A 22,628-nucleotide genomic window follows, 5' to 3' on the forward strand; every position below is an offset into this window, starting at 1 on the left:
TATCACAGAGTTGAACAACTAAGATTTGCTCATGAACATCCTAACTCGCCGGTCGATCAATCGAGTAAAGTTTGCTCACAGAAAAGAGCAGAATTGCGTTAAGAGCTCCTAATGGTCGTGAAAACGTGTGGGGTAGACAAGGAGAACGCTATTTCCCTATAACTATCCGTCAGACGGTCGGTACGATGGGGGGTCTATAATGGTTTGGGGAAGAATTTGTTCAGACGCACGCACGGAGTTGACCCTTGTAAATGACTGTCTAACAGCAGTCAGGTCCATTGAAGAAATTATTCAGGAACACGTCAGGCCCTTCATGGGCTTCATTGGCGAAGAAAACTTCAAGCTGATGAATGATAACGCAAGAGTCCACATCACTCGGTTCGTTGAAGCTTACTTAGCCGACGTTGGGATTCGAAAGCTCCAATGGCCAGCCTTAAGTCTGGATTTTAATCCAATTGAGCATGTCAGGGCCATGCTCAAAAGAAAGGTAAGAGCCAGGCCAAACCCACCGGAGACCCTCTGGGACCTCAAGACTGCAGTACTGACTATGCGGGATGAAATGTCTCAAATGGACAAAAAAAAGATTCTGCCTGATCATATACAAGCGGTAATTCAAGCCTGAGAAGGGCAATACTCGTTATTAATTGTGTTCTTTTATATTTTCACTTAAAAAAAATTAATAAAATAAGTGTTAAGTTTGTGATGTTTTTCTTACCCCACTCGATTTTCCTTGTTTCCTTGAATTCTTCTTGTTAAATTACTTCAGTCTCAATAATTTTAATGTTTATCGCATGCTAATCATACCTCTTAAACATAAAACTATCGAAAACAATTATTTACACACAAAAAGAAACAAAAATTCAACTTTGTATTTTGGGCAAATTTATTGCCGGTGAGTGTATATTTGCAATTCTTATCTGACATTGCTCTGTGATAAAAGTGTTTAATAAAAGAGATAAATTAACTCATCACATCACACCACTTGCTACACAACCTCAGATATTTATCAACACATGATTTTGATTTTATCTTATCATCATCATCATTGTCTTGTCTCTGGCCTATATAAGTACCACAGTTCGGCACAAGCTTCTTCACAGGATGAACCAGCATGGGATGTAGTTCCTATGCACACCTAGCACAGTTTGGGATGCAATCAGTATTTATGTATCAATTGTTTTCATTTTACCACCTCATGCAAATACTTGTATGACAGTAACACAGTACAAAAAGTCCCAAATATGTATATTAAAGTGAAAAAAAAATTAAGGATAGTCAACTTCACCTTAAATTTAATTGAAACTAAATTTAAGGGAAACATCCTACTGTGGCTGTATGGATCATGCTCCCTTAGCCAAGATATGACAACATTCGAGATAAAAAAGGTAAGCAGGCAAAACTAAGAAATCAAACTAAATAGAAAAAAAAAAAAATATTGCCTGTAAAAAAACTATAAAAATAATTTTCTATCAGTTTGAAGATGGGCCTCGGCATGAGCCAAGAGCAGTGGATCTAAAATCATCTACCTTGCCAACCTTCTATTACTCCTGAAGTCAGAGTCAGAAGTGAGGTCATGAACACAAGAACATGTCATGTGATGACAGCACAGCAGGATTTTGACATTCACTCATTCATTTAATTCATTCTCCTTTTGTTGAATTCACTTCAACTCTCGTGGCACTACCTATAGAAAATTATTTTCATCACTTTTTCTAAGTACTTAGTTGGTTAGCATTAGCTCAAAATGTAAACTAAAAACCATAAACTAAAGATGCAACCAGGGATATTCACAGCTCACTGTACAGTGTTAATTAAGACAGTATTTAGACAGGTGTCTTGTCTTATACATATAAATAAAAACATATAGATATACTACATGACTATAAAAGTTGTCCTCATATTTCAAGTGAAACCAGATACCTATGTATCATAATTCATAGCTGTCACACAAACAATTTGTAATAATTATTGTCCAGGATAGCACATTCAGTTATGAAAACAGTAGATGAAGGGCTTATAAATGCTTTGCCTTCAATAGAGATAACTTGAGATAATTTGTTTTGAGACCTTGAAATGAGCATTGTTTAAATCGGCTTTTAATAGCCTCATTGGAATACTTAAAATTTTAGGACTTAAAATAGTACTTAACTTGGAAGAATCTATTTAATGATATTTCTTGACACCAAGGTCCATGCAAATTAAGTAAAAAAAAAAAAATTGTTGTATTTTCCTGTTGATTAAGGAAATCAATTAATAATTACCTCGGCCTCAGTGTACCAATTCTAATTAGTACTAGTTTTAATGGATTTATCTTTTGATTTTGTTTTATCTAATGACTATCAAAATAAAGGTCAAAGGTGAATCAACATCTTAAAGTCTGAATTATGTGGTTACACCGTTGGATCCAATTTTTCACTAAAAAGAAACCGCAAATTTTCACATAACTGTTCCGTTCCGACCCGTTAAAGTGGACCGCGACCTACTGGAATTTTGCAACAAAAAATACATTTTAACTCAAAGAATATAATCATGTTGCTTTTATAACTTACCAATTATGTAATCAAGAGTGTTCTAACTGGATCAAAAAGCGTAATTATAGTACGGTTAATGAGCAAAATAGCAAAAACTAAAACGATATCGCGTAAAGCGCGTCGTGACACAACGCTTGCCGAAGAAATGAAAACGTCATTATGACAGGTCAAGAGCATATTCGGGCTACGTTTCCACTTTTTAAGATCTGTATTTCTTCTGAATTTCGTCAGGGTGCAACTGTTACTCTGTAGGAAGAAAGCAAAGGAAAATGATATCTTGTTGTTTATGTAATACTATCTAAAATTAGCCAACAGAGCAGGTCAGCAGGTGCCAAGGCCGAGGAGAAAAAATATTCAGTAAAATACACGTCATAACTTATCTGTGGTTAATTTGAAAAAAGGGGTGACATTATTTACCGGTTATATAATACCGACATGGAAATACCAACCTAATATTTTGTGGAAGCGCGCCCACAGAAACTTATCGAAATAGTAAGTACTACCACAGTGTAAGGTACTACGTAGCCTTCTTAAGGCCGCCATTAAGGGAATAATAATAATAACTTGCTCTTCGATACGGCCTTGTAGACTCTGAGGTGCCGTATTATAGGTATGTCCCTGCGCCAGTTCTCGAAAATGGTCGTGCCATGCTCTATTGGGATCGATCTGTCATCACGGACAGGACTATTGTAGCCAATAAGCCTGATATCGTGCTGACAGTTTCACTCCAGTTTGTATGGGCGGGTTAACGAAATATCGAGTCGGTATTTCCATGTCGGTATTATCCGTGCAGGTAAATAGTGTCACCCGAAAAAAGCATGGCGGATTGTTCTGCGGAGTGCGGCGCAGTGTGTGTATTTTTATTTTGACATCTCTAAATGAACTGTCTTTGTTTTTATATTGTGATTATTTGAAAACGATATTCGTTATAATAGTGAGTGTTGATAAAAACCCACAATGGGTTTACCGGACAACTGTATTACGGAGGAAAAGCTTCCGCAGTGCTGGTCGGACGATATTCGCATGAATGCGCTGTTCGCCCCTTTTCGTTTAAAATCTGCAAACCCTGAGTCTTGGGACATGAAGATGAAGTTCTGGTCAGACTTGCTGCGGCAATGGTGTCGTTGGAAGAAGGACCCTGTGGTTTCTGCAGCGGATTTGAAATGCGCTTTTATGCGGAAGGGCAGGACTCCTGCATGCCTTGATATTGTCGTCGAGGAAATGTTTCGGTAAGCTTTTTGAAACTAACCTCTTTTAGGAGCTAAATATGTGTAAAAAATTACTTCATATTTAAATCTAATATGTAACAACAAAGAATGAAATTTGTCAGAAGGTTATCTCCTTGTTTTGTGAGATTATTCTCAGCAATGTAACAAAGGTTTCTAAACTATTTTTGGCATCCGCATACTTACCAAGACGATTATAATTTCAAGCTGAAACCATAGACCATTCACTGTTACATAAACATATTTACTGAATACAGAACTCGGAAATTAAGAAAGGTAGGTAATTTATTGGTTTGCCAGTTGATATTTTTGCATAATTATTAAGCACTAAGTAGACAGGAGTCACTAAACAGCTCTGATATAGAAACTGACTCTGCTTATCAATTCCAACCCTTTCATTGAATTTGGTTCTTTAGTGAGCATTATTTTGACTATGAAGAAAGCTAGGCGATTCAGTTTATCAAACTACCCAAATCGGTTTGCTACTGAGGTACAATGAAGTACCGATTCTTCAATCAAGATCGCTTACCTTCTTTCTAATGCTAAAAAACAAAGTATAGGCACATTTGGTGTACTTTGGTGTGCCTCGTTAAAATGTAAGATATAAAAAAGTCACTTTGATCAACTATTTACTTGTTGTTATTCTAGCCCCGTCAGCGAGGGGACAAAAGTAGTAAAGTTTAATAGAATAAATGTTGTGTCGCATTATACTAACATGCTTATTAGATGACCAATTATAGAAGGGGCTTAAAACAACCACAAAAATGCATGTTTGGCAAATTTTAAGCCTATAAATTTACGGTTTAAAAAGTAACTCACCCCAGCCTATATACGTCCCACTGCTGGGCACAGGCCTCCTCTCAGAATGAGAGGCCTTAACGGTTTAAAAAGTAACTCAGGAGAACATAATTAGCAATGAGAGACAAGAAAAAGTTGATCAACCCATTTGTTTAATAATTAAATAATACAAATTTACTTAAAACTAAATTTGATTACTTAATACAAATAAAGAAAGAATTATCTTCTCGTAGCAAATCATATAAAATAAGACTCACAGCACACGTAAATACAATACAATGACTTTAATGTACATCAGAAATAGTAAGCAATACGGAAAACGGGTACACAGTAAGAAAATAAATGAGCGTGCACAAGCATTGGCTGGGTGACACTAACAAATGCTGTCTTAAGAGGTGCAAAATATTGGATACAACAGGGTTTCTCAAACTTATGGCTCCACGTACCCCTGTTAAAGTTTCTAGACGACAGCGAACCTACGTAACCTACGTAAACCTTGTCGCGAACCCCCTACCGTCGAATAGCGAACCCCTAGGGGTTCTCGTACCCCACTTTGAGAAACCCTGGGATACAGCAATGTATTGAACTCCAAAACCCCCTCAACTCTGAAACATAGCTAATAAGGAAGCACGCTGTCAATGGACTTCTCATTCCATTCCAAACGACATACTGCATGCAACAGATATTTAATGAATTAATCACACAGCATTACAGACAAGTCAAAGCACTTTGAAATTCATAGAATATTAACAAGCAGTTTTTTTTTTTTTTGTTTTTGATATTCTAACAAGGCTTTAGCACACCAAATGTGACTATGTCAGCCTCATGGGGAGCCTCAGATATATACACCACTCTACAGACAGATATTTCTCTCTCCCTTGCACTGAAACCTTGCACTGTTATGTGATTTCTTAATAATTGTTATAACAAATTCACAGCAATGGCGAACTATCACCGCTAACCAAGTACCAGCAGATCCTCCACAACGGCCCCGAGGGCTGGGTTCGCTGGGGCGCTCGCCTTGCGTTCCGGCCTGCTGCCTTTGCACTGACTGCGGTTACCTCCCTGCTGCCAGCCAGACAAGCTATTGACAGCGACGGACTGCCGAAAGCTAGTATAGATTCCACACAGAGATTTGTGTGCGAGAGTGCTGTAAAGGTTAGTAATATGGTTGGGGCTCTGAAGGGTTTAGACCGCTACATCCTGTGTGTAAGTCTTATTACACTGGTGATTTGTGTGTGAGTTGAAAGCGAAACGAGCTCACAACATTTTCTTCGCAAGCGCGCAGTGAATTAGCTACGTATAGCACCGGCGACGCCTAGTTATTATTGTACGCGTGTGCCTTATCACACTTGTGAGTTGCGAGCGTGTTTTCTATACACATATCAGTGGCGGCGAACTCGTTGCGTGATCGCCTTCATACAAAATATGCTCGCTACTCGCAAGAGCCTTAGGCGTTCTTGACGCTTTAGGCCGCGGCTACGTGAAATCGCTCGACGCTCGTTTCAAGTGTCAAATCTGGTCACATGTCATAATATGTAGAGATAAAGTTGAAAATGTTAAGATTTATTGCTGGAAAAAAATAAATCAACTAAATTTCGGCAAAAATATCTGTCAAAATATCTTTATTCATTTGGTTCAATTTCTTTTATTTGTACCACTGCCACACTGCTACTAAATGAGATTAAGAAATCAACTTCCAACATTAAGATCATTCCTGCAAGCAGCCATCTTGTCGCTGCTCGACACAGTAGGTTCGCTACTATTTTGAATCGCGGCAAGTTCAAAATCACCTTGATAAATCATTAACTTTATCGCTGCAATTAGCGACGAGCGACTGCATGTGGCTTTACGCAGTAACTCGTTACGCGCTCCGTTCGCTGTCAACTAGCCCACAAATCGCTAGTGTGATAATGATAACTGAAATGATTTACTTTGGCACAAGTATTTCTATACTTAAAAGAAGTCCCAACCTTGATACTATAATTGTAAACACTATAGAATGCAATAGTATATCTTTATTTTCACTTTCATATTTTCTATTAATTCTCTGATATTTAGCGAAATCTCATTACTTAAACAACGATTCATTTATTTATATAGATAGGTCTTACTCAACCTCTACCCTAACCGTTTTTTTTTTTTATTCGACTGGATGGCAAACGAGCAAGTGGGTCTCTGATAGTAAGAGATCACCACCGCCCATAAACATCTGCAACACCAGGGGTATTGTAGATGCGTTGCCATGCCAACCTAGAGGCCTAAGATGGGATACCTCCAGTGCCAGTAATTTCACCGGCTGTCTTACTCTCCACGCCGAAACACAACAGTGCAAGCACTGCTACTTCACGGCAGGATTACCGAGCAAGATGGTGGTAGCAATTGGGCGGACCTTGCACAAGGTCCTACACCTGGAAATAATAAAGTATCATGCCCCAACCGTAAATACCGTAATAGGAGCGTGTCAGGACCGGACTGTCAAACGCATACATGACCCGCGGCGACGGTTGGTTACGGGACGGGCTAGTGGGCATAGTCTCATACTTCACAATACAAAGAATATATTTTTGCCTGACACGTTATTAGGCTATATTTCACCGGGACACCATGGCGGCGCCACCAGACGCCGCCACCAACAAAATATATGTAGCTTTGAGCAAACAAGTGGACCGCAGGTGAGATACCCTTCATAGAGCTGCATACAATTTGTTGGTGACGGCGACTGGTTACGCCGCCATGGTGTCCCGGTGAAATATAGCCCTTAAGGTCATGGTATGATATGGTGGAATGGGTAGAGGCCTTTATATATAAATAAACACCACAAGACACTTGACACCACTTGACCTAGTCCCAAAGTAAGCTTAGCAAAGTTTGTGTTATGGGTACTAAGCAACGGATAAATATAATTATATAGATAGATACATACTTAGATACATATTAAACACCCAAGAACAAACATTCGTATTTTACATACAAATATCTGCCTGGACACGGGACCTCAAGCTTCGTAGTCAGGTTCTCTAACCACTAGGCCATCTGGTTGTCAGGAATAAATGTCTTCACAAAGTAGCTTCCTAAAACTGTTATTGCCTAATGCAGCATCAAGACCATAACTGTCATGTTACAGGAACAAGCCACAGAACTGCTGGAGAACTACCCGAATGATGCCGAACGCATGGGCACCGTCGAGGAGCTCATGAGGAGTTGCAAGTGGCAGCAGAGCCGGGACACGTTCGAGATGCTGCTCGGATACCTCGTGTCCCAAGGCTCCGCTGTCAAGAAGGACGAGGTTATTAAACTAGGTGAGTTGTTAAAAATCGAATCATAAACACTAATACCTTAATAATAAAGTCGCATGTGCTGATATTTTTGACCACTTTGGCCGCTCCGAAATCTCTGATGGCAACTCTACACAAAACACGTGAAATTAACAGTTGGGGGCGTATCTGAATATCGAAAATTAATATATCTAAAGTTAAAAAGTCGACGGTCAAAATATCGTAAGTAGGTAGGTTAGGTGCGATATTTTGACCTTAGAGATATTTTAACCGTTGACATTTCAATTTTTGATATTGAGATACGTGCCCTAACAGTTGACTAGAGAAAGAGCCGAACAAGGGATCTCTTCCAGTTAACCTTCCAATGGTTTATAGGACATCAGAAACAAGGGTACACACTACAATGGAAAGATAACAAAGTGATACATATAATTAATACGAGTTCGCTGCGAGCACGTAACGATTTCGCTGCGGATAACGCCAACAACGCCATGTTGTATGTGTGTCTTCGGCGCTATATGCAGCGATATCGTTGCGCGCTCGCGCGAAATCGTTACGCGCTCGCAGCGAACTCGGTGCGTGCTCGCCTCGTATTCAACTCGCCCGCAAATCGCAAGTGCGATAAGTTGATAACCCCAGCAGTTTCCAAAACTGCCCTACGCGGATTTTTTACAGCGGAACCAAACAAGAAAGCCACACCGGTGACGGAGGCTGACGAGGCCCTGGTGCGGCTGTCGGCGGCCGAGGCGCGGCTGCGGGCCGAGGCGGAGAAGCTGTCCCGCGACGCGGCCGCCGCCGAGAGCGAAGCCCGAGCATCGCTTCAGCTCGGAAACAGGCTCGCGGTCAGTACATCCATACTAATATTATAAATGCGAAAGTGTGTATGTTTGTCCGTCTTTCGCATCTATTTTTGGCATATAGATAGTTTTTATCCCGAAAAAATGCACAGTTCCCGAGGGAACAGAGCGCGATAACCGAATTCCACGCGGGCCAAGCCGCGGGCAAGAGCTAGTTAAATAAATAAATAAATATCATGGGACACTTGACACCAATTGATCTAGTCCCAAACTAAGCAAAGCTTGTACTATGGATACTAGGCAACAGATAAACATTATATCCAGGACATAATAGCCATACTTAAAGGCAGGTCACATCTCTTGTGTTGCCTTCCTCTTCTTCTTTTATCCCTTACCAAACATCTAACACCCGAGACTACAAACATTCGTATTATTCATACAAATATCTGCCCCGGCCGGGAATCGAACCCGGGACCTCAAGCTTCGTCGTAGGAATGTGTTTTTCGTGAACCGATAAAAACGATTCATTTACCTATCGTCGCACAGCACATCTCTAGTGGAAACCAGGTATTTAACGGATGTGGTTTTATCGAAACCGAAAGCGGAACCAGATGTTTTCGATTTAGTTTATCGGAACGAGAAACGGAATCGGAACCGAAAACGGAACCGGAACCAGACTCAGAGCCTGAGTGACAGGTGGACGAGATTTTAAGGGTAGGTGATAGCTAGTGGTGGACTGTATGGGAAGTAATGGAAAGATTGATGGAAACACGGGCTAAATGATAGGTTATTTAATAATAAAAGCACAATTTTATGTATTGGAACCGACAGATCGGGCAAACAAATCACAACTGACAATGAACGTAAAAACATATTAAAAAAGCAAGTGTCCTAAAGTATATTTATAAAAAAGGTCATACCGCAGCCAGTCGCCAACAGTAGGTCTAGTAAATCTGAGGGTCTATTGCGAGACGTTCTTGACAATCGCAATCAAAATCAAATGACAGTTTTCGCATACAATTACTGTACCTTGATTGTGATCGCGAGTGTCAGAAACATTACATGTTTAGCCCTCTATTTGTTTTTAATGTACGCCGCTCATGTCCAGTAGCCGTGCTAAGCATTGACATCCGATATAAGTTCCGTTTCAAAAGTAACGGAACCGGAACCGAAACGGATGTTCAATATCAAACGGAAATGCCGACGTAACGGAAACGGAATCGGAGCTCCGTAACATCCCTGGTGGAAACTGGAAACATTTGAGCGGAGCGAGGCGAGGTTAATGAAGCGATTCTATTGGTTCATCAAAAACATTCCTCTTTAACACATCCCCGCATCTCTGTTGGAAACTGGGCTTAATTCAAATTTTCTCTTGGCGTTCTATTGCCGCTGCGCCCTTCACATTAAGAACCCAAGGGCTAAAATACCGAGTAAACATGGAACTATCTCGATTTTAGAAGAACCAACTTTACGGGCTGAACAGTGAACTAGCTGGTTTATCGTACACGACTACACGAGCGAATCCGCGGGAACAAGTCGTTTATAACTTGTAACTAGTTTTATACCTTTTTATTTAATACCAAAATCGTAAAAAAAATCATAATTGGATTTCCGAGTTTGAAGTTAAGCAACTCAATTGTAATTCTTTGTTCTTAATTTTTATGTGTATGATCCGAGTTGGTCGAAATAAATAAATGTATTATTAGGGTCGATCAACTTCTTCATGTACCTCGTTGCCATGGTTACGTCCCCTCGACAACTCTTTAAAACCACGAGTTTCTATATGTTTTCTGTGGTTAAAATTAATCAAGCTTACATTTTTGTCATAGTTACAAGCTCATTATTTTATGGACTATCTCTTAAGCACATTAGTCGCATATATTAAATCAGTTTTTTTAAGAAACTCTGTCGCTGTTGCCTCTTGGACTATGGGACAGAATAACAAACAAGAAAAAGTTGTTTGACCCATTATTATTATTAGGGCTCGGAATGTTGCGTGCGACTATTGACAGGTTGTAGGGAGAGAGCATCGGTTTTTATCGATGTTATCGACAAATCGATATTTTTTTAAGTAACTAAATTAAACATCAAACTTTACGATGATACTCGTGCGTACTTTTTTCAGCGGTCAATAATGAAAAAAGTTCAAAACATTGGAAACTTTAATCCGTTCAAATTGCTTTATTGGAATCACTATAATTACGAATACCTTCATTCTCTTCTACCTTTATATTTTATTGCTTGAGAAAAGCTCCCTCTGAGACTACTTAACGTTAGGTAGCTTGTTTGCCTACCCTTTGATAAAATAAAAGAGAAAATATTATTTTGTATTCCTTCAGTTCTTACCATAGCCAATAAAAGTATTTTATAATAATAATATTTCAAGCAAAATATATTTACAATTATGTATTAAAGTTACAGCATAAATTAAAAAAAACTACCGATTTGTCGATAACATCGATAAAAAGCGGTGCTCTCTCCCTACAATCTGTCACTAGCCGCACGCAAAATTCCGGGCCCTAATTATTATCATTGTTGCCAGGCTAAGAACCACCTAAGACGCAAACACAAGCTGCAACAGCGCGTGGAACACACAGAAGCGGCGTTGCTGAACGTGCAACAGTTACTGCAACAGATGCGCGAAGTCGACGTCAACGCTACTATAGTGGACACGTACAGGTGAGATAACACGTAGCATGTGAAGCTGCGTAGCGACTTGGGCGGGCGCCCAGGGTTGCCATAAATTTTCGAGTTTAAATATCGTGAGTAAAAAAAAAGCTTCGCGACGCAATCCGCGAAATGGCTCGAAAACAATGAGCGCGTGCACGAAGCGGGAACATCGATTGTCGATTGCGTGAAATTTGACAGTTCAATCGTTTATTATCAAAGCCCGGAATTTACGCGGCATTTTTGATCTATTTTCGATATAGGTTTTACGGGATGACAGTAAAAGTAACAAAAAAAATTGGAATTGAAATAAAAAATACAAAAAGATTCCAAAAAATCAATCTTAATTTGATTGCTTAATAACGATATCTCTTGTCCGGGTGAGCGGTTAGTTCCGATGGAGTGCTGAAAAGTTTCTCGATGAGGGCTACGGCATAGATGTCGCTAGTGTCGCTGCTTAAGTGGCTAAATAAGAAACAACACAAGCTGAGATATAAGGTGCATAGGAGAAATTCGTGTCTGTATCGTTGTCCAGCGGTGGTGTAGCGGTATAGCACACGGCACGGAATGCCGAGGACCTGGGTTCGATTCCCAGCGCTGGTCTTATTTTTCTGGTTTTTCTGTGCATCTATATTTCAGTTTGTATTTTCGATATAGGTTTTACGGGATGATTGTAAAAGTAACAAAAAATTTGGAATTGAAATAAAAAATACAAAAAGATTCCAAAAAACCAATCTTAATTTTTGATCTGTCATAGTGACTTCTCACTTATCGACTACCGACATTCAATATCGATATATCGATACACAACATATAAGTAGAGTTCAATATTAGACGGTTTTATCGTTAAAGAGCGATCTTTTCTAATTATAATAAAAATAAAATTCCGGGCTCTTTTTACTACGGAAAAAAAAATCAGAAAAAGAAAATACCGAACCGCCCATACTTCGGTATTTTTGCTCTACTGGACACAGTGCTAAAATACCAAACGATTCGGTAGAATACCGTACACCTGGCTAGACTGCGGGCGCCGCGCGGGCATTGTTCGGCCGCGGCAAACCTGCTTTGGCTCGCGAGACATTTGCAGCGCGCAAGTGTGGCAGCTTTGTGCCTACGAATAACAATATTCATGGCTTGGTGTGAAAATAAATTGTGCACAAAAGGATATGCTACCAGGAAAAAGGGTAAGGTTAGCCTTTGCCTTTACCAAAAAAGTAGGTTATAACACCGCGTCGGGGGTTCAAAACAAGTTAGATTAAAACTGCGATCCTTCCACAAAAGTACCTGCTACCAGAAAAGTAGGTTAGGTTGGAACTGCGACCCTTGCACAAAAGTAATTGCTACCAGAAAAGTAGGTTAGGTTAGAACTGCGACCCTTTCACAAAAGGAACTGTTACCAGAAAAGTAAGAGGTTAGAACTGCAACTCTTGCACAAAGGGAACTGCTACCCGAATAACAAAAAGTTGGGAAACCACCGACTTTGTCACTTCAAAGTTCAATGTCTCGAAAACGGCTGAACCGATTTTAAATAAATAAATAAATATCATGGGACACTTGACACCAATTGACCTAGTCCTAAACTAAGCAAAGCTTGTACTATGGATACTAGGCAACGGATAAACATACTTATATAGATAAATACATACTTAAATAAATATTAAACATCCAAGACCCGAGAACAAACATTCGTGTTATTTACACAAATGTCTGCCCCGGCCGGGAATCGAACCCGGGACCTCAAGCTTCGTAGTCAGGTTCTCCAACCACTTGGCCATCCGGTCGTCAAATTTTGATAAAACATGTCTAAGAACCATTGCTAGAAAACCTGCTTTCAAATTAAAAAAAAACCGCATTCAAATCGGTCCACCCGTTTAAGACAGACACACAGACGGAGACACGCACACAGAAGGACACACAGCGGTCAAACTTATAACTCCCCTCTTTTTGCGTTGGGGGTTAAAAATAAGTTTGATTAAAATTGCGACCCTTCCACAAAAGTAACTGCTACTAGAAAAGTAGGTTAGGTTAGAACTGCGACCCTTGCACAAAAGTAACTGCTACCACAAAAGCAAAGTTACTCTAACTAGACACTAGACTCTTGTCGCAATGACATCACAATAGGGTAGTTTGGGTAGTAAATGGTAATGGTTAATTTTCATGTTTTATTTTACAGAATGAGCTCTGCTGCGCTGAAACGCGGCCTGAAAGATGGCGGCTTGGAGGAAGACGCTGTTCACGACACAATGGATGACCTCAAAGAGGTAATACTTTTGTTGAAAACTACTAAACTCATAATTAAGATACCACAAACGGGATTTATCACGCAAATACACGAGTAATATTTACCTCGACGTTTCGACCACATTACAGTGGCCGTGGTCACGAGTAGACTGAAGTGTGGGGTGTCAGGTCTGCCTACCAGCGCGAACAAAGACATATAAAAGACAAAAAAAAATTGTCACTACTTTGTAAAAATCTCGTATCTAAAATCAGTATGTCGACAAAATTGAACCTTGATATAATGATCATAGAGTTCACTCAGAAAAATTATCGATTTTGAGATAAGAGTTTTTTTTAAAGTAGTGACGAAATAACTAATTTGAGATTTTTGAAAGTCGTCTTCGTTGCTACCCTAGAACGACGGAACACCACAGAAACATCTGATGGTGCTAGGCTGGCACTTAGAGTCTAAGAAGCTGTTTCACCATCCATTGATTAGTGTTAACTGAAGGTTAAATGTGATGCCGTCTCCGTCTATCCGAACAAAACAAATAGAGACGGCATCACATTAACCGTCAGTTAACACTTAATCAATGGATGGTGAAACAGCCCCTAAATGAGCTGGAATTGTTTGCCCTTTGAGACTATTGAGTCAAGTTCCCATTATAGTATCCGGCGATAAAGATTGCACATCGGTCTTGAAAAAGACAATTGGCTGTTCACGACAATTTCCGAACACTGCCGACCGTCCATCAATCATCGTATTTATTAAGTGACGTTTTATATCAAATAAATACTGCACCTTTATGGACTTAATTAGTTTACGTCAAATTAATGACATGTAAAATTCGGATATTTATAGAGAGCTGTTGCGACTACTGGAAAACGGATTGTTCACTCTTTTTCCTAAAGATGCCATCGTACAATTTAAAGTTTTGGGGGGTTTCAACAACTCTTTATTATATATTTTCATCTATATGCGTCCGTACTCTATTGCACCTGTACAACGACTGAAAAACGTCACATACGAGTAAGTAGTGTGTCAAGGCTCTACGACGCTGAAATTAGCCGCGTCTTATTCCAAAGACCGATGTGCAATCTTTAAGAGTACTGTACAGTCACCAGCATTATTATCTGCAACAGCAGAGCGTGCAAAAATATCTGACACGTCCTTCCGGCTCTAGAAATAGAGTCGTATCAGATATTTGTGCACGCTTGTTGTGTCATTTGGTGCTGGTGACTGTGTAACTATCTGATCATTCAAACCATCCACATTTCCCAGGTGATGGAGACATACAACGAAGTAGAGAAGGCGCTGGCGGGCTCCCCTGATGACATCGACATGGCCGAGCTGGAACAGGAGCTGAAGGATCTCCTGGCGTCCCCTGGAGCACCGCCGGGTGGCGGCGCCAAGGAAGGTATGCCAGATAGGACTCCCACAGAGATTAGCTCTCAAAAATCCCCGTACAAAATTTTCTCGAAAAATTTACTGATCATACTAATGCACAGTAAATTTGCACGTGGCGGGTTAATCGCTAACTATACTTGTGGTGTCGGGTTAGAATTACACCTCTCCATTTCTTCCGTGGATGTCGTAAGAGGCGACTGAGGATATAGGTTAAGGTATACCGTAGGCGACAGGCTAGCAACCTGTCACTATTGTACCGTTTTTGTCAATCTTAAAACCTAAAATTGCTAAAAGTGGCTCCGAAGCGGTAACGTTTCGTGTGCTCTGCCTACCCCATTTGGGAATACAGGCGTGATTTTTGTGTTGTGTGTTGTATACTTGTAAGGTTTAGGTAATAGGGAATGTTACTGCAATGTTCTGCTGTCAGAATATGGTTTATGGTTTATAGGTTTCGGTAACTTTTAGAGTTTCTATGTGAGCGAACTCGCATGTAAAAACTAGTAATTTATAAATGACTAGCTTTTGCCCGCGGCTTCGCCCGCGTGGAATTCGGTTATCGCGCGCTGTTCCCTTGGGAACTGTGCATTATTCCGGGATAAAAAGTGGCCTATGTTACTCACGGGCCCATAAACTATCTCTATGCCAAAAATCACGACGATCCGTCGCTCAGTTTCGACGTGAAAGACGGACAAATATTTATCATATTAGTAAGTATGGATTGTTGCTGCAGTTTTGCCATTTTAGACTTAACACAAGACAAATTGTGACAATTCAATGTGTGTGTGTGTGATTGTCACAAATATTCTTACAATATTATAAACAATTTAAACCATGTTACCATACTGGTTTGACCTATAGGCTCTCAAGCAGAGGGCTGCGGGTTCGAACCCGGCTTAACACTCTAACTTTTCGAAATTGTGTGTTTTTGTGTGTAATTTATGACATTTTGCAAATGATGATGGTGAAATATGTGAACCAATATTGTCTTTTAATTAACACCTCTTGTACCATATTTCAAGCGAAATAAAGTTATTTGTATTTGAAATTTACCACGAACGCGAAGAAATTAAATTGTGTGTGTGAAGTTCCCAATCCACATTTGGCCGGCGTGAGAACTACGGCCCAAGTCCACATGTTCCGAGAGGAGGTCTGTGCCCTAAACTGGGACGTAAGTAGGCTGAGATGACGATGAGGATAATAAAGATTTTTTTTTTCATCAGTACCTAAAACACCACAATCCAAGAAGAATCCGGAACCAGACTTCGTGTTTGATGGCGAAGAGAGGGTCATAGCGGAACTCAACGAGCTCAGCGTGGAAGACGCCAGCCCTAAGGCCGCCAGGCAGCCGGCGGCCAGGAAGCTGCCAGTGCCAGTCGCTGACAACTGGGAGCCAGGTGAGCAAGGAAAACATTTATTTTGTTACATTACAATAAATAAATTAATAATAAATATCACGGGACACTTGAACCCCAATGAGGGCTATCGCGTATGAATTCGCCACTAGAGGCGCTAGTGTAGAATGAATTTTTGGGTGAGCTACGCGGGTTTATTTATAATTAGAACAATTTTGTGAATATTTCGCAATATCTGAAATTAATTATGGCAAAAATGCGTTCCGGGGCAATGAATGCACCACTGACTATGCAACACTGTGGCATGCTCGATATTTTTATGGTACTGTTTAAAGTGTATTAGTATGATTTTAATCTAACTTTGTTTCACGCCCGTAATAACAGACTTTGAAATCCATACTTAAAAACCTCACGCAACAGTGCGCCATCTAGTGAGACAAAAACGATAGCCCTCATTGACCTGATATCCTTCCGCTTGCGGCGACATCGCTGCGCGCTCGCGGCGACATCGCTGCGCGCTCGCGGCGACATCGCTGCGCGCTCGCGGCGACTTCGTTACGCGCTCATGGCGACATCGTTGCTGACAACTAATGGTGAAGGCCCCGTCTCCTATCACTAATGATAGTTCATTCCTTGCAGCGGAGCGTGACCCCTCCCCCCGCGCCTCCAAACCGTGGTACCCGCCGACCGCCGAATGTCTCCGTCCGGGCGCGTGGAACAACAACGAGCTGCGGCTCGACGACCGCTTGCATCCAGGTGAGTCAGTCACAGCAGCGTTACCGGCCTGAGTAACCAGCGCCTTCCTCGTTACCACCCACTACTACTCTAGTGCCCAGTGACTAGACCATTAAAATATGCAGAGTGAGGCCGATTTATACTATTCGATTCAGTATTAAATACTCGTGCTGCGTCATCGGTTGGTGTGAACGTGCCTTTACAGAGTGATGTTGTTAGTGTTGTGTGCTACCCTACATTTGACAGTGGCCATAAAAATTACTATGAAAATGCGGGTAGTTGTGTGCCGGTGTTAGTTTCGTCGGGATGCGGTGGCGCGTAGTGCGCGTATTGCGTCAGCTGCCGAGTCGCGTGGCTCCTAGGAAGAAGGGCTACGAAATAGTCCGAAACATGTCGAGCTCAACTCGATTTAAGACGTGAGTTATCCGTAATAGTGAGTCTCACGGTAGTTTCATGTTCAAAATATTCGATTCTTATAATTTAATATTTCCTTATTTATTATTTATTGAATATGTGTAAATCTCTCTCTCTCTCCTTCTCTCTCTGCCAAACAGACGCAACGTTGATCATAGAGTTCCCAATAACTGTCCAAAGTAAAGCCATGAAGCTGGGTTAAAATGTCAAAACCCGCCATTTAATTTTTGAGAAACCCCACGGGAGTTTTGTTGGCTACTCCTTCACGCTAAAACGGCTGGACGGATAGATAAATTCGCAAATATCCTACTAATCCTACTATTAATAATTATAAATGTGAAAGTTTGTGAAGATGTTTGGATGTTTGTTACTCAATCACGCAGTAACAGCTGAACGGATTTACATGAAAGTTGGCGTACAGAAAGACAAACATCTGCATTGAGACATGAGATACTTGATATCTCGATAGTGCGTTCCTGTCGTTTGCAATCAATAGATGGCGTTATGCGAGCGAACGTTGTCCTTTCAAATTGTTACCGTAACCTTTTTTCAGGCCAAACTCTAAGACATATATTTATTGCGTTGCCACAGTAACAAAAATTGTGTATACCTAGTGCCATCCACGAAGACGCGGGATTTTGTCAAAATTAGACATTAATGACATTGTATTAAGAACCACGGCATGCGCCATCGTGAATGACTCTACCTATAAGTAAACGATTGTCGTTGTACGTTTCAAAAAATTGCACGGGCATAATTTACTCGTACAACAGATGAGTTAAGACGGCATTAAGCTATTTCTAATGCGGGCGAAGCCGCGGGTTAAGGCTAGTCTTACATTTAAGTTTTAAAACTGAAGCTTTACTAGTAATGATACAGCAAGGGATTAAATAAATGCCCTAAAATGCGCGCCATTAAGAGCGTTTTTACCTGCTGAGCTGGCAACGTTGCATTTTTGTTAGTTTTTCTCGATTATTCCATAAAAATTGAATGAAAATTAAAAATGTTTTCTGATAGAACACTTCTTAATATATAAGTTAATGTGTCTACTCCAATAATTTCGTGATAGACTTTTATATTCCTTAAAAACGAATTAATGTTTATGACCGGTTTTTAAATAAAATAAAAGTCTATAACGAATAATTATTGGAGTAGACACATTAACTTATATATTAAGAAGTGTTCTATCAGACAACATTATTAATTTTCATTAAATTTTTATGGAATAATCGAGAAAAACTTAACAAAAATGCAACGTTGCCAGCTCAGCAGGTATAAACGCTCTTAACGTCCACATAATTGTCCAGGTCAATCACTGAACGTGGACTTCACCACGCCTCCCAAGCTGTACAGCGGCGACTTCCAAGTGCGCGACCACAAGCTGCACTCCGGCGTGTGGCTGTACAACAGTCGCGACGGCAACAGCAATGTTGACGACTTCGCGGCCAGCACGCTACACACCAGGTATGTTAAGGACCAATTAACGGCGGAGCTCCTATTCCGCGTGAGGCGTTTCGCACCTTGACGCAACTTTATAGGTTAGAGCTGTTTTAGTTTCGCCATGTCAGTCCGTCTGTCTGTCTATCCGCGGCTAAGCTCAAAGACCGTTAGTACTAGAAAGCTGTAATTTGGCATGAATATACATATCAATCACGCCGACAGTGGTAAAATAAAGAAACTAAAAACAATTGTTATGGTACATCCAATGGATGTAAAGTGGGGGTGATTTTTTCTCGACTAACCATTTTAAAAACCATTGCGGGGTTTGCCGCGACAATTTTTCGATTCAGTGGTTTGTATTTTCATTAAAATCGAGCGCCGCCCTTAAAATATCCGCTCTACTAAATATTCACTCTACTCAAAAACATTTTTTTTTTACATAAAACTGATTTGACTGATGATTTCACCTGATGATCTATAGTGCAAGTGCAGTAAAGGTGTATCTCACTGGTTCAGTAACAGCCTATTCACTCTAGCCTTGAAGAGCCCTAGGTTGTATTTACTCGGAAATACAGACGACGGGAGCGAATTCCATTCCTTAGCAGTTCGCATTATGAAAGATCACTAACTACATAAGCGTGAAGGTACAATTTTCGCTCTAACGAAATGTGCACTCTATCAAGAGATCCGCTCTACTCTACTCTGTCACAAAGTCCATTCAATGAAAAAGTCCGCACTGCCAAATAGTCCTCTCTCTCCTTTTTTTAAAGTCGGTTAAAATAAGCTAATATGAGACATCAAATAAAAGCACAGAAATATTACGATTCATTAATATATTTTAGAAATTATAATGATACATAGGTTTTATAAATACTCCTATTGACAACACTATGGGCCAACGCTAGCTGGCGCTTGCGCGGAGCGGGTGGCCGACTGTTGAACAATAGTAGGATTGTACAGTACCTGGCCATAAAGACTGCACATCGGTCTTTGGAAAGAGACTGCTAATTTCGGCTTTGTAGAGCGTTGTCACACACTACTTACCTATATGTGACGTTTGTCAGTCGTTGTACAGGTGCAATAGAGTAGGGACGCATTTAGATGAAAATATATAATAAACAGTTGTTAAAACCCCTCAAAACTTTAAATTGTACGATGGCATATTTAGGAAAAAGAGGGAACTATCATTTTTCTAGTAGTTGCAACAGCTCTATAGATATCCGATGTTTACATGTCATTAATTTGACGTAATCTAATTTAGTCTTTAAAGGTGCAGTATTTATTTGATATAAAACTTCACTTAATAAATACGATGATTGATGGACGGTCGGCAGTGTTCGGAAATCGTCATGAACAGCCAATAGGACGATCAATCAATTGGCGTATTTTTTATGAGCTGTCAAAACACAATTCTTCCATAGAGTTTGAATGGAAATAGCAACTTATGACTTCACCTGTTCGCCAACTCAATCAACTAACTATTTATTTGTTTTAAAGCAACAAAAAATCTAATTTTGCAGTTAATCGAAAATTAATCTGGTTTTCAGGGCTATAATAAAGCGTTTTTTTACTGGAGTCGTGTCTTCGAATTATTTTTTAATGGTGTCAACATCCCTATTGTCTTTTTCCGAAGACCTATGTGCAATCTTTATCGCCGGGCACTGAAGCTGCGCCCGCGCCAGTCCCTATACAGTACGATTACTTGGTGTTAACACTTGACAGATGGGCGTGCCTTCAGTCAATTTTCAACTTTGACGTCATACAAATAAAATAGTTTTTTAATAGTCTGTAAACGTGGGTAGCGGTATACTAAAAATGGCTTTATTTGTATGACGTCAAAGTTGAAAATTGGCTGAAGGCACGCCCATCTGTCAAGTGTTAACTCGAATTAATCAAACTGTACTACGAGGTGCAAAATTCGAACTTCATGTTTTGCCGTCCCGCTGCCGCTAATATTTAATACGAGAGAGAGGGACGGTACGATACGCACATCGATTTTCAAATTTCGTAGCCCCCCCAGCTAGCGTAGACTGAGTCGATTTAAATTTGACTAATGGTCTCGATGAGTTTTGCTGGCGTGAAACCTCTCAGCATCTTGTTCACCGCTTTTTCTATTACGTGTTTGGCCTTAGTGATCAACGTGCCTTTGTCGGTAGTCAACAATTTGGACAGTTTCCTGTTGAATCCACTGTTGACTATACCTGAGCTGCCGCTGAGATGTGCCTGGAAGGAAAACGTTTGTTTTATTAGTATCGAAAATACAAACTGAAATATAGATGGATAGAAAAACCAGAAAAATAAGATCAGCGCTGGGAATCGAATCCACCTGGCATTCCGCGCCACGTGCTATACTACTGCACCACTGGACAGTGATACAGACACGAATTTCTCCTATGCACCACATATTTTAAATTTTCAATTTGATTAACGACATCTCTTGTCCGGGTGAGCGGTTAGTTCCAATGGGGTGCTGAAAGTTTCTCGATGAGGGCTACAGCATAGATGTCGCTAGTGTCGCTGCTTAAGTGACCAAATAAGAAAACAAACAAGCTGAGATATGTGGTGCATAGGAGAAATACGGTATTTGACTATTTTGTATATGTTTTATAAATTAAAACTACACAATGCCTGTTATCGAATAGATAAACAATTATTATCTACATGCATATCATAACTTCCCTATTATATGTTCAGAAACGACTATCAAATGGCCTTTATTAAGAAACTGGTATCTGCGGGTGCATCTTAATGTTCACATTAAAGTACAGTGCATCTTAATGTTTACATTAAAGTATCGGTAATACTTTTTTTTAACAATGCATATCTGTACATATTGTAGAAAACTTATGACATGCATGTAGATAATAATTATTATTCAAAGTCAAAGTCAAAGTCAAAATACAGGCCATATCTGAACATATTATAGAAAACTTATGATATGCATGTAGATAAAGTTATGTATGCGGCTATACATAACTAGGCATTATGCACCAGCCACATAAATAACTATTAAGCTACCTTAACAAATAACAAAGTTATAAAGGTTTGAAATTCAAGATTAGACAGAGAAAGACATACTGGCATGTGACGTCACACGCCAGTAGCGCCATACTTGTTGCATAGAGAAAAGCGTTTGAGAAAGAGACAGGTATATAGATTTTTCATAAAATCACTATAAATCCAATTTTCAACCGATTTAAGTTTTCTCTTCGCTAAACACTGTCTGTACATCTATATTTTCATAATAATATTAAGATATGGCAAATTCAGTAGTTGTCAAATACCGTATTCGTGTCTGTATCACTGTCCAGTGGTGGTGTAGTGGCATAGCACATGGCAGTTCGATTCCCAGCGCTGGTCTTATTTTTCTGGTTTTTCTATGCATCTATATTTCAGTTTGTATTTTCGATATGGGTTTTTAAACCGCCCGGCATCGACTTGAAATTTTGGTTCGGACACGTAGTGCAATGCAACTACAGTTAACAAGAAAACGTAACCCTCCTTTGGGCATTCGGGTAAAAAGTACAGTCAGCAAAAAAGGCTAGATAACTATATCTTATGTGCTATAATTACCTGCACTTGGCCGAGCGAATAGTCAATATCTAGTTTCTTGATGACGACGTTGGAACCTTGAGCAGCGAACTTCACGACAGCCTTGGCTCTCAAGTTGCGGACGTTGCCCTTTGAATAAAATTATGCATTACAACGACACGCTGAAAAAGTTTCATTTAACAATGGCTGGAAGCCTAAGTCAAAGTCAAA

General features: G+C 40.1%; 2 protein-coding genes across 3 annotated transcripts in view; one reads left to right on the plus strand and one right to left on the minus strand.

The window, feature by feature from the left end:
* The first annotated feature begins 3,232 nt into the window (after positions 1 to 3,232).
* The window catches only part of LOC141442979 (charged multivesicular body protein 7), a 60,865-nt gene continuing 41,469 nt past the window's right edge, over positions 3,233 to 22,628 (plus strand). The window contains exons 1-10 of one of the 2 annotated variants that reach the window (XM_074108194.1): positions 3,233 to 3,760; positions 5,494 to 5,713; positions 7,683 to 7,857; positions 8,509 to 8,675; positions 11,173 to 11,309; positions 13,471 to 13,558; positions 14,800 to 14,935; positions 16,146 to 16,319; positions 16,917 to 17,033; positions 18,734 to 18,966. In XM_074108194.1, the coding sequence (XP_073964295.1) occupies positions 3,489 to 3,760; positions 5,494 to 5,713; positions 7,683 to 7,857; positions 8,509 to 8,675; positions 11,173 to 11,309; positions 13,471 to 13,558; positions 14,800 to 14,935; positions 16,146 to 16,319; positions 16,917 to 17,033; positions 18,734 to 18,951 (1,704 nt within the window). In that variant the 5' untranslated portion in view covers positions 3,233 to 3,488 and the 3' untranslated portion in view covers positions 18,952 to 18,966. Of the gene's footprint in view, positions 3,761 to 5,493; positions 5,714 to 7,682; positions 7,858 to 8,508; positions 8,676 to 11,172; positions 11,310 to 13,470; positions 13,559 to 14,799; positions 14,982 to 16,145; positions 16,320 to 16,916; positions 17,034 to 18,733; positions 18,967 to 22,628 lie in introns of those variants that run through there. The other variant, XM_074108195.1, reaches the window with a different exon arrangement.
* Positions 20,282 to 22,628, minus strand: part of LOC141443047 (uncharacterized) — an 8,611-nt gene continuing 6,264 nt past the window's right edge. Inside the window, exons 2-3 of the mRNA XM_074108264.1 lie at positions 22,440 to 22,547; positions 20,282 to 21,089 (exon numbers count right to left, since the gene is read on the minus strand). Of these exons, the coding sequence (XP_073964365.1) occupies positions 20,907 to 21,089; positions 22,440 to 22,547 (291 nt within the window). The 3' untranslated portion in view covers positions 20,282 to 20,906. The remainder of the gene's footprint in view (positions 21,090 to 22,439; positions 22,548 to 22,628) is intronic.

Source organism: Choristoneura fumiferana, chromosome 26, assembly GCF_025370935.1.
Source record: "Choristoneura fumiferana chromosome 26, NRCan_CFum_1, whole genome shotgun sequence".
Taxonomy (NCBI): Eukaryota; Metazoa; Arthropoda; class Insecta; order Lepidoptera; family Tortricidae; genus Choristoneura; species Choristoneura fumiferana.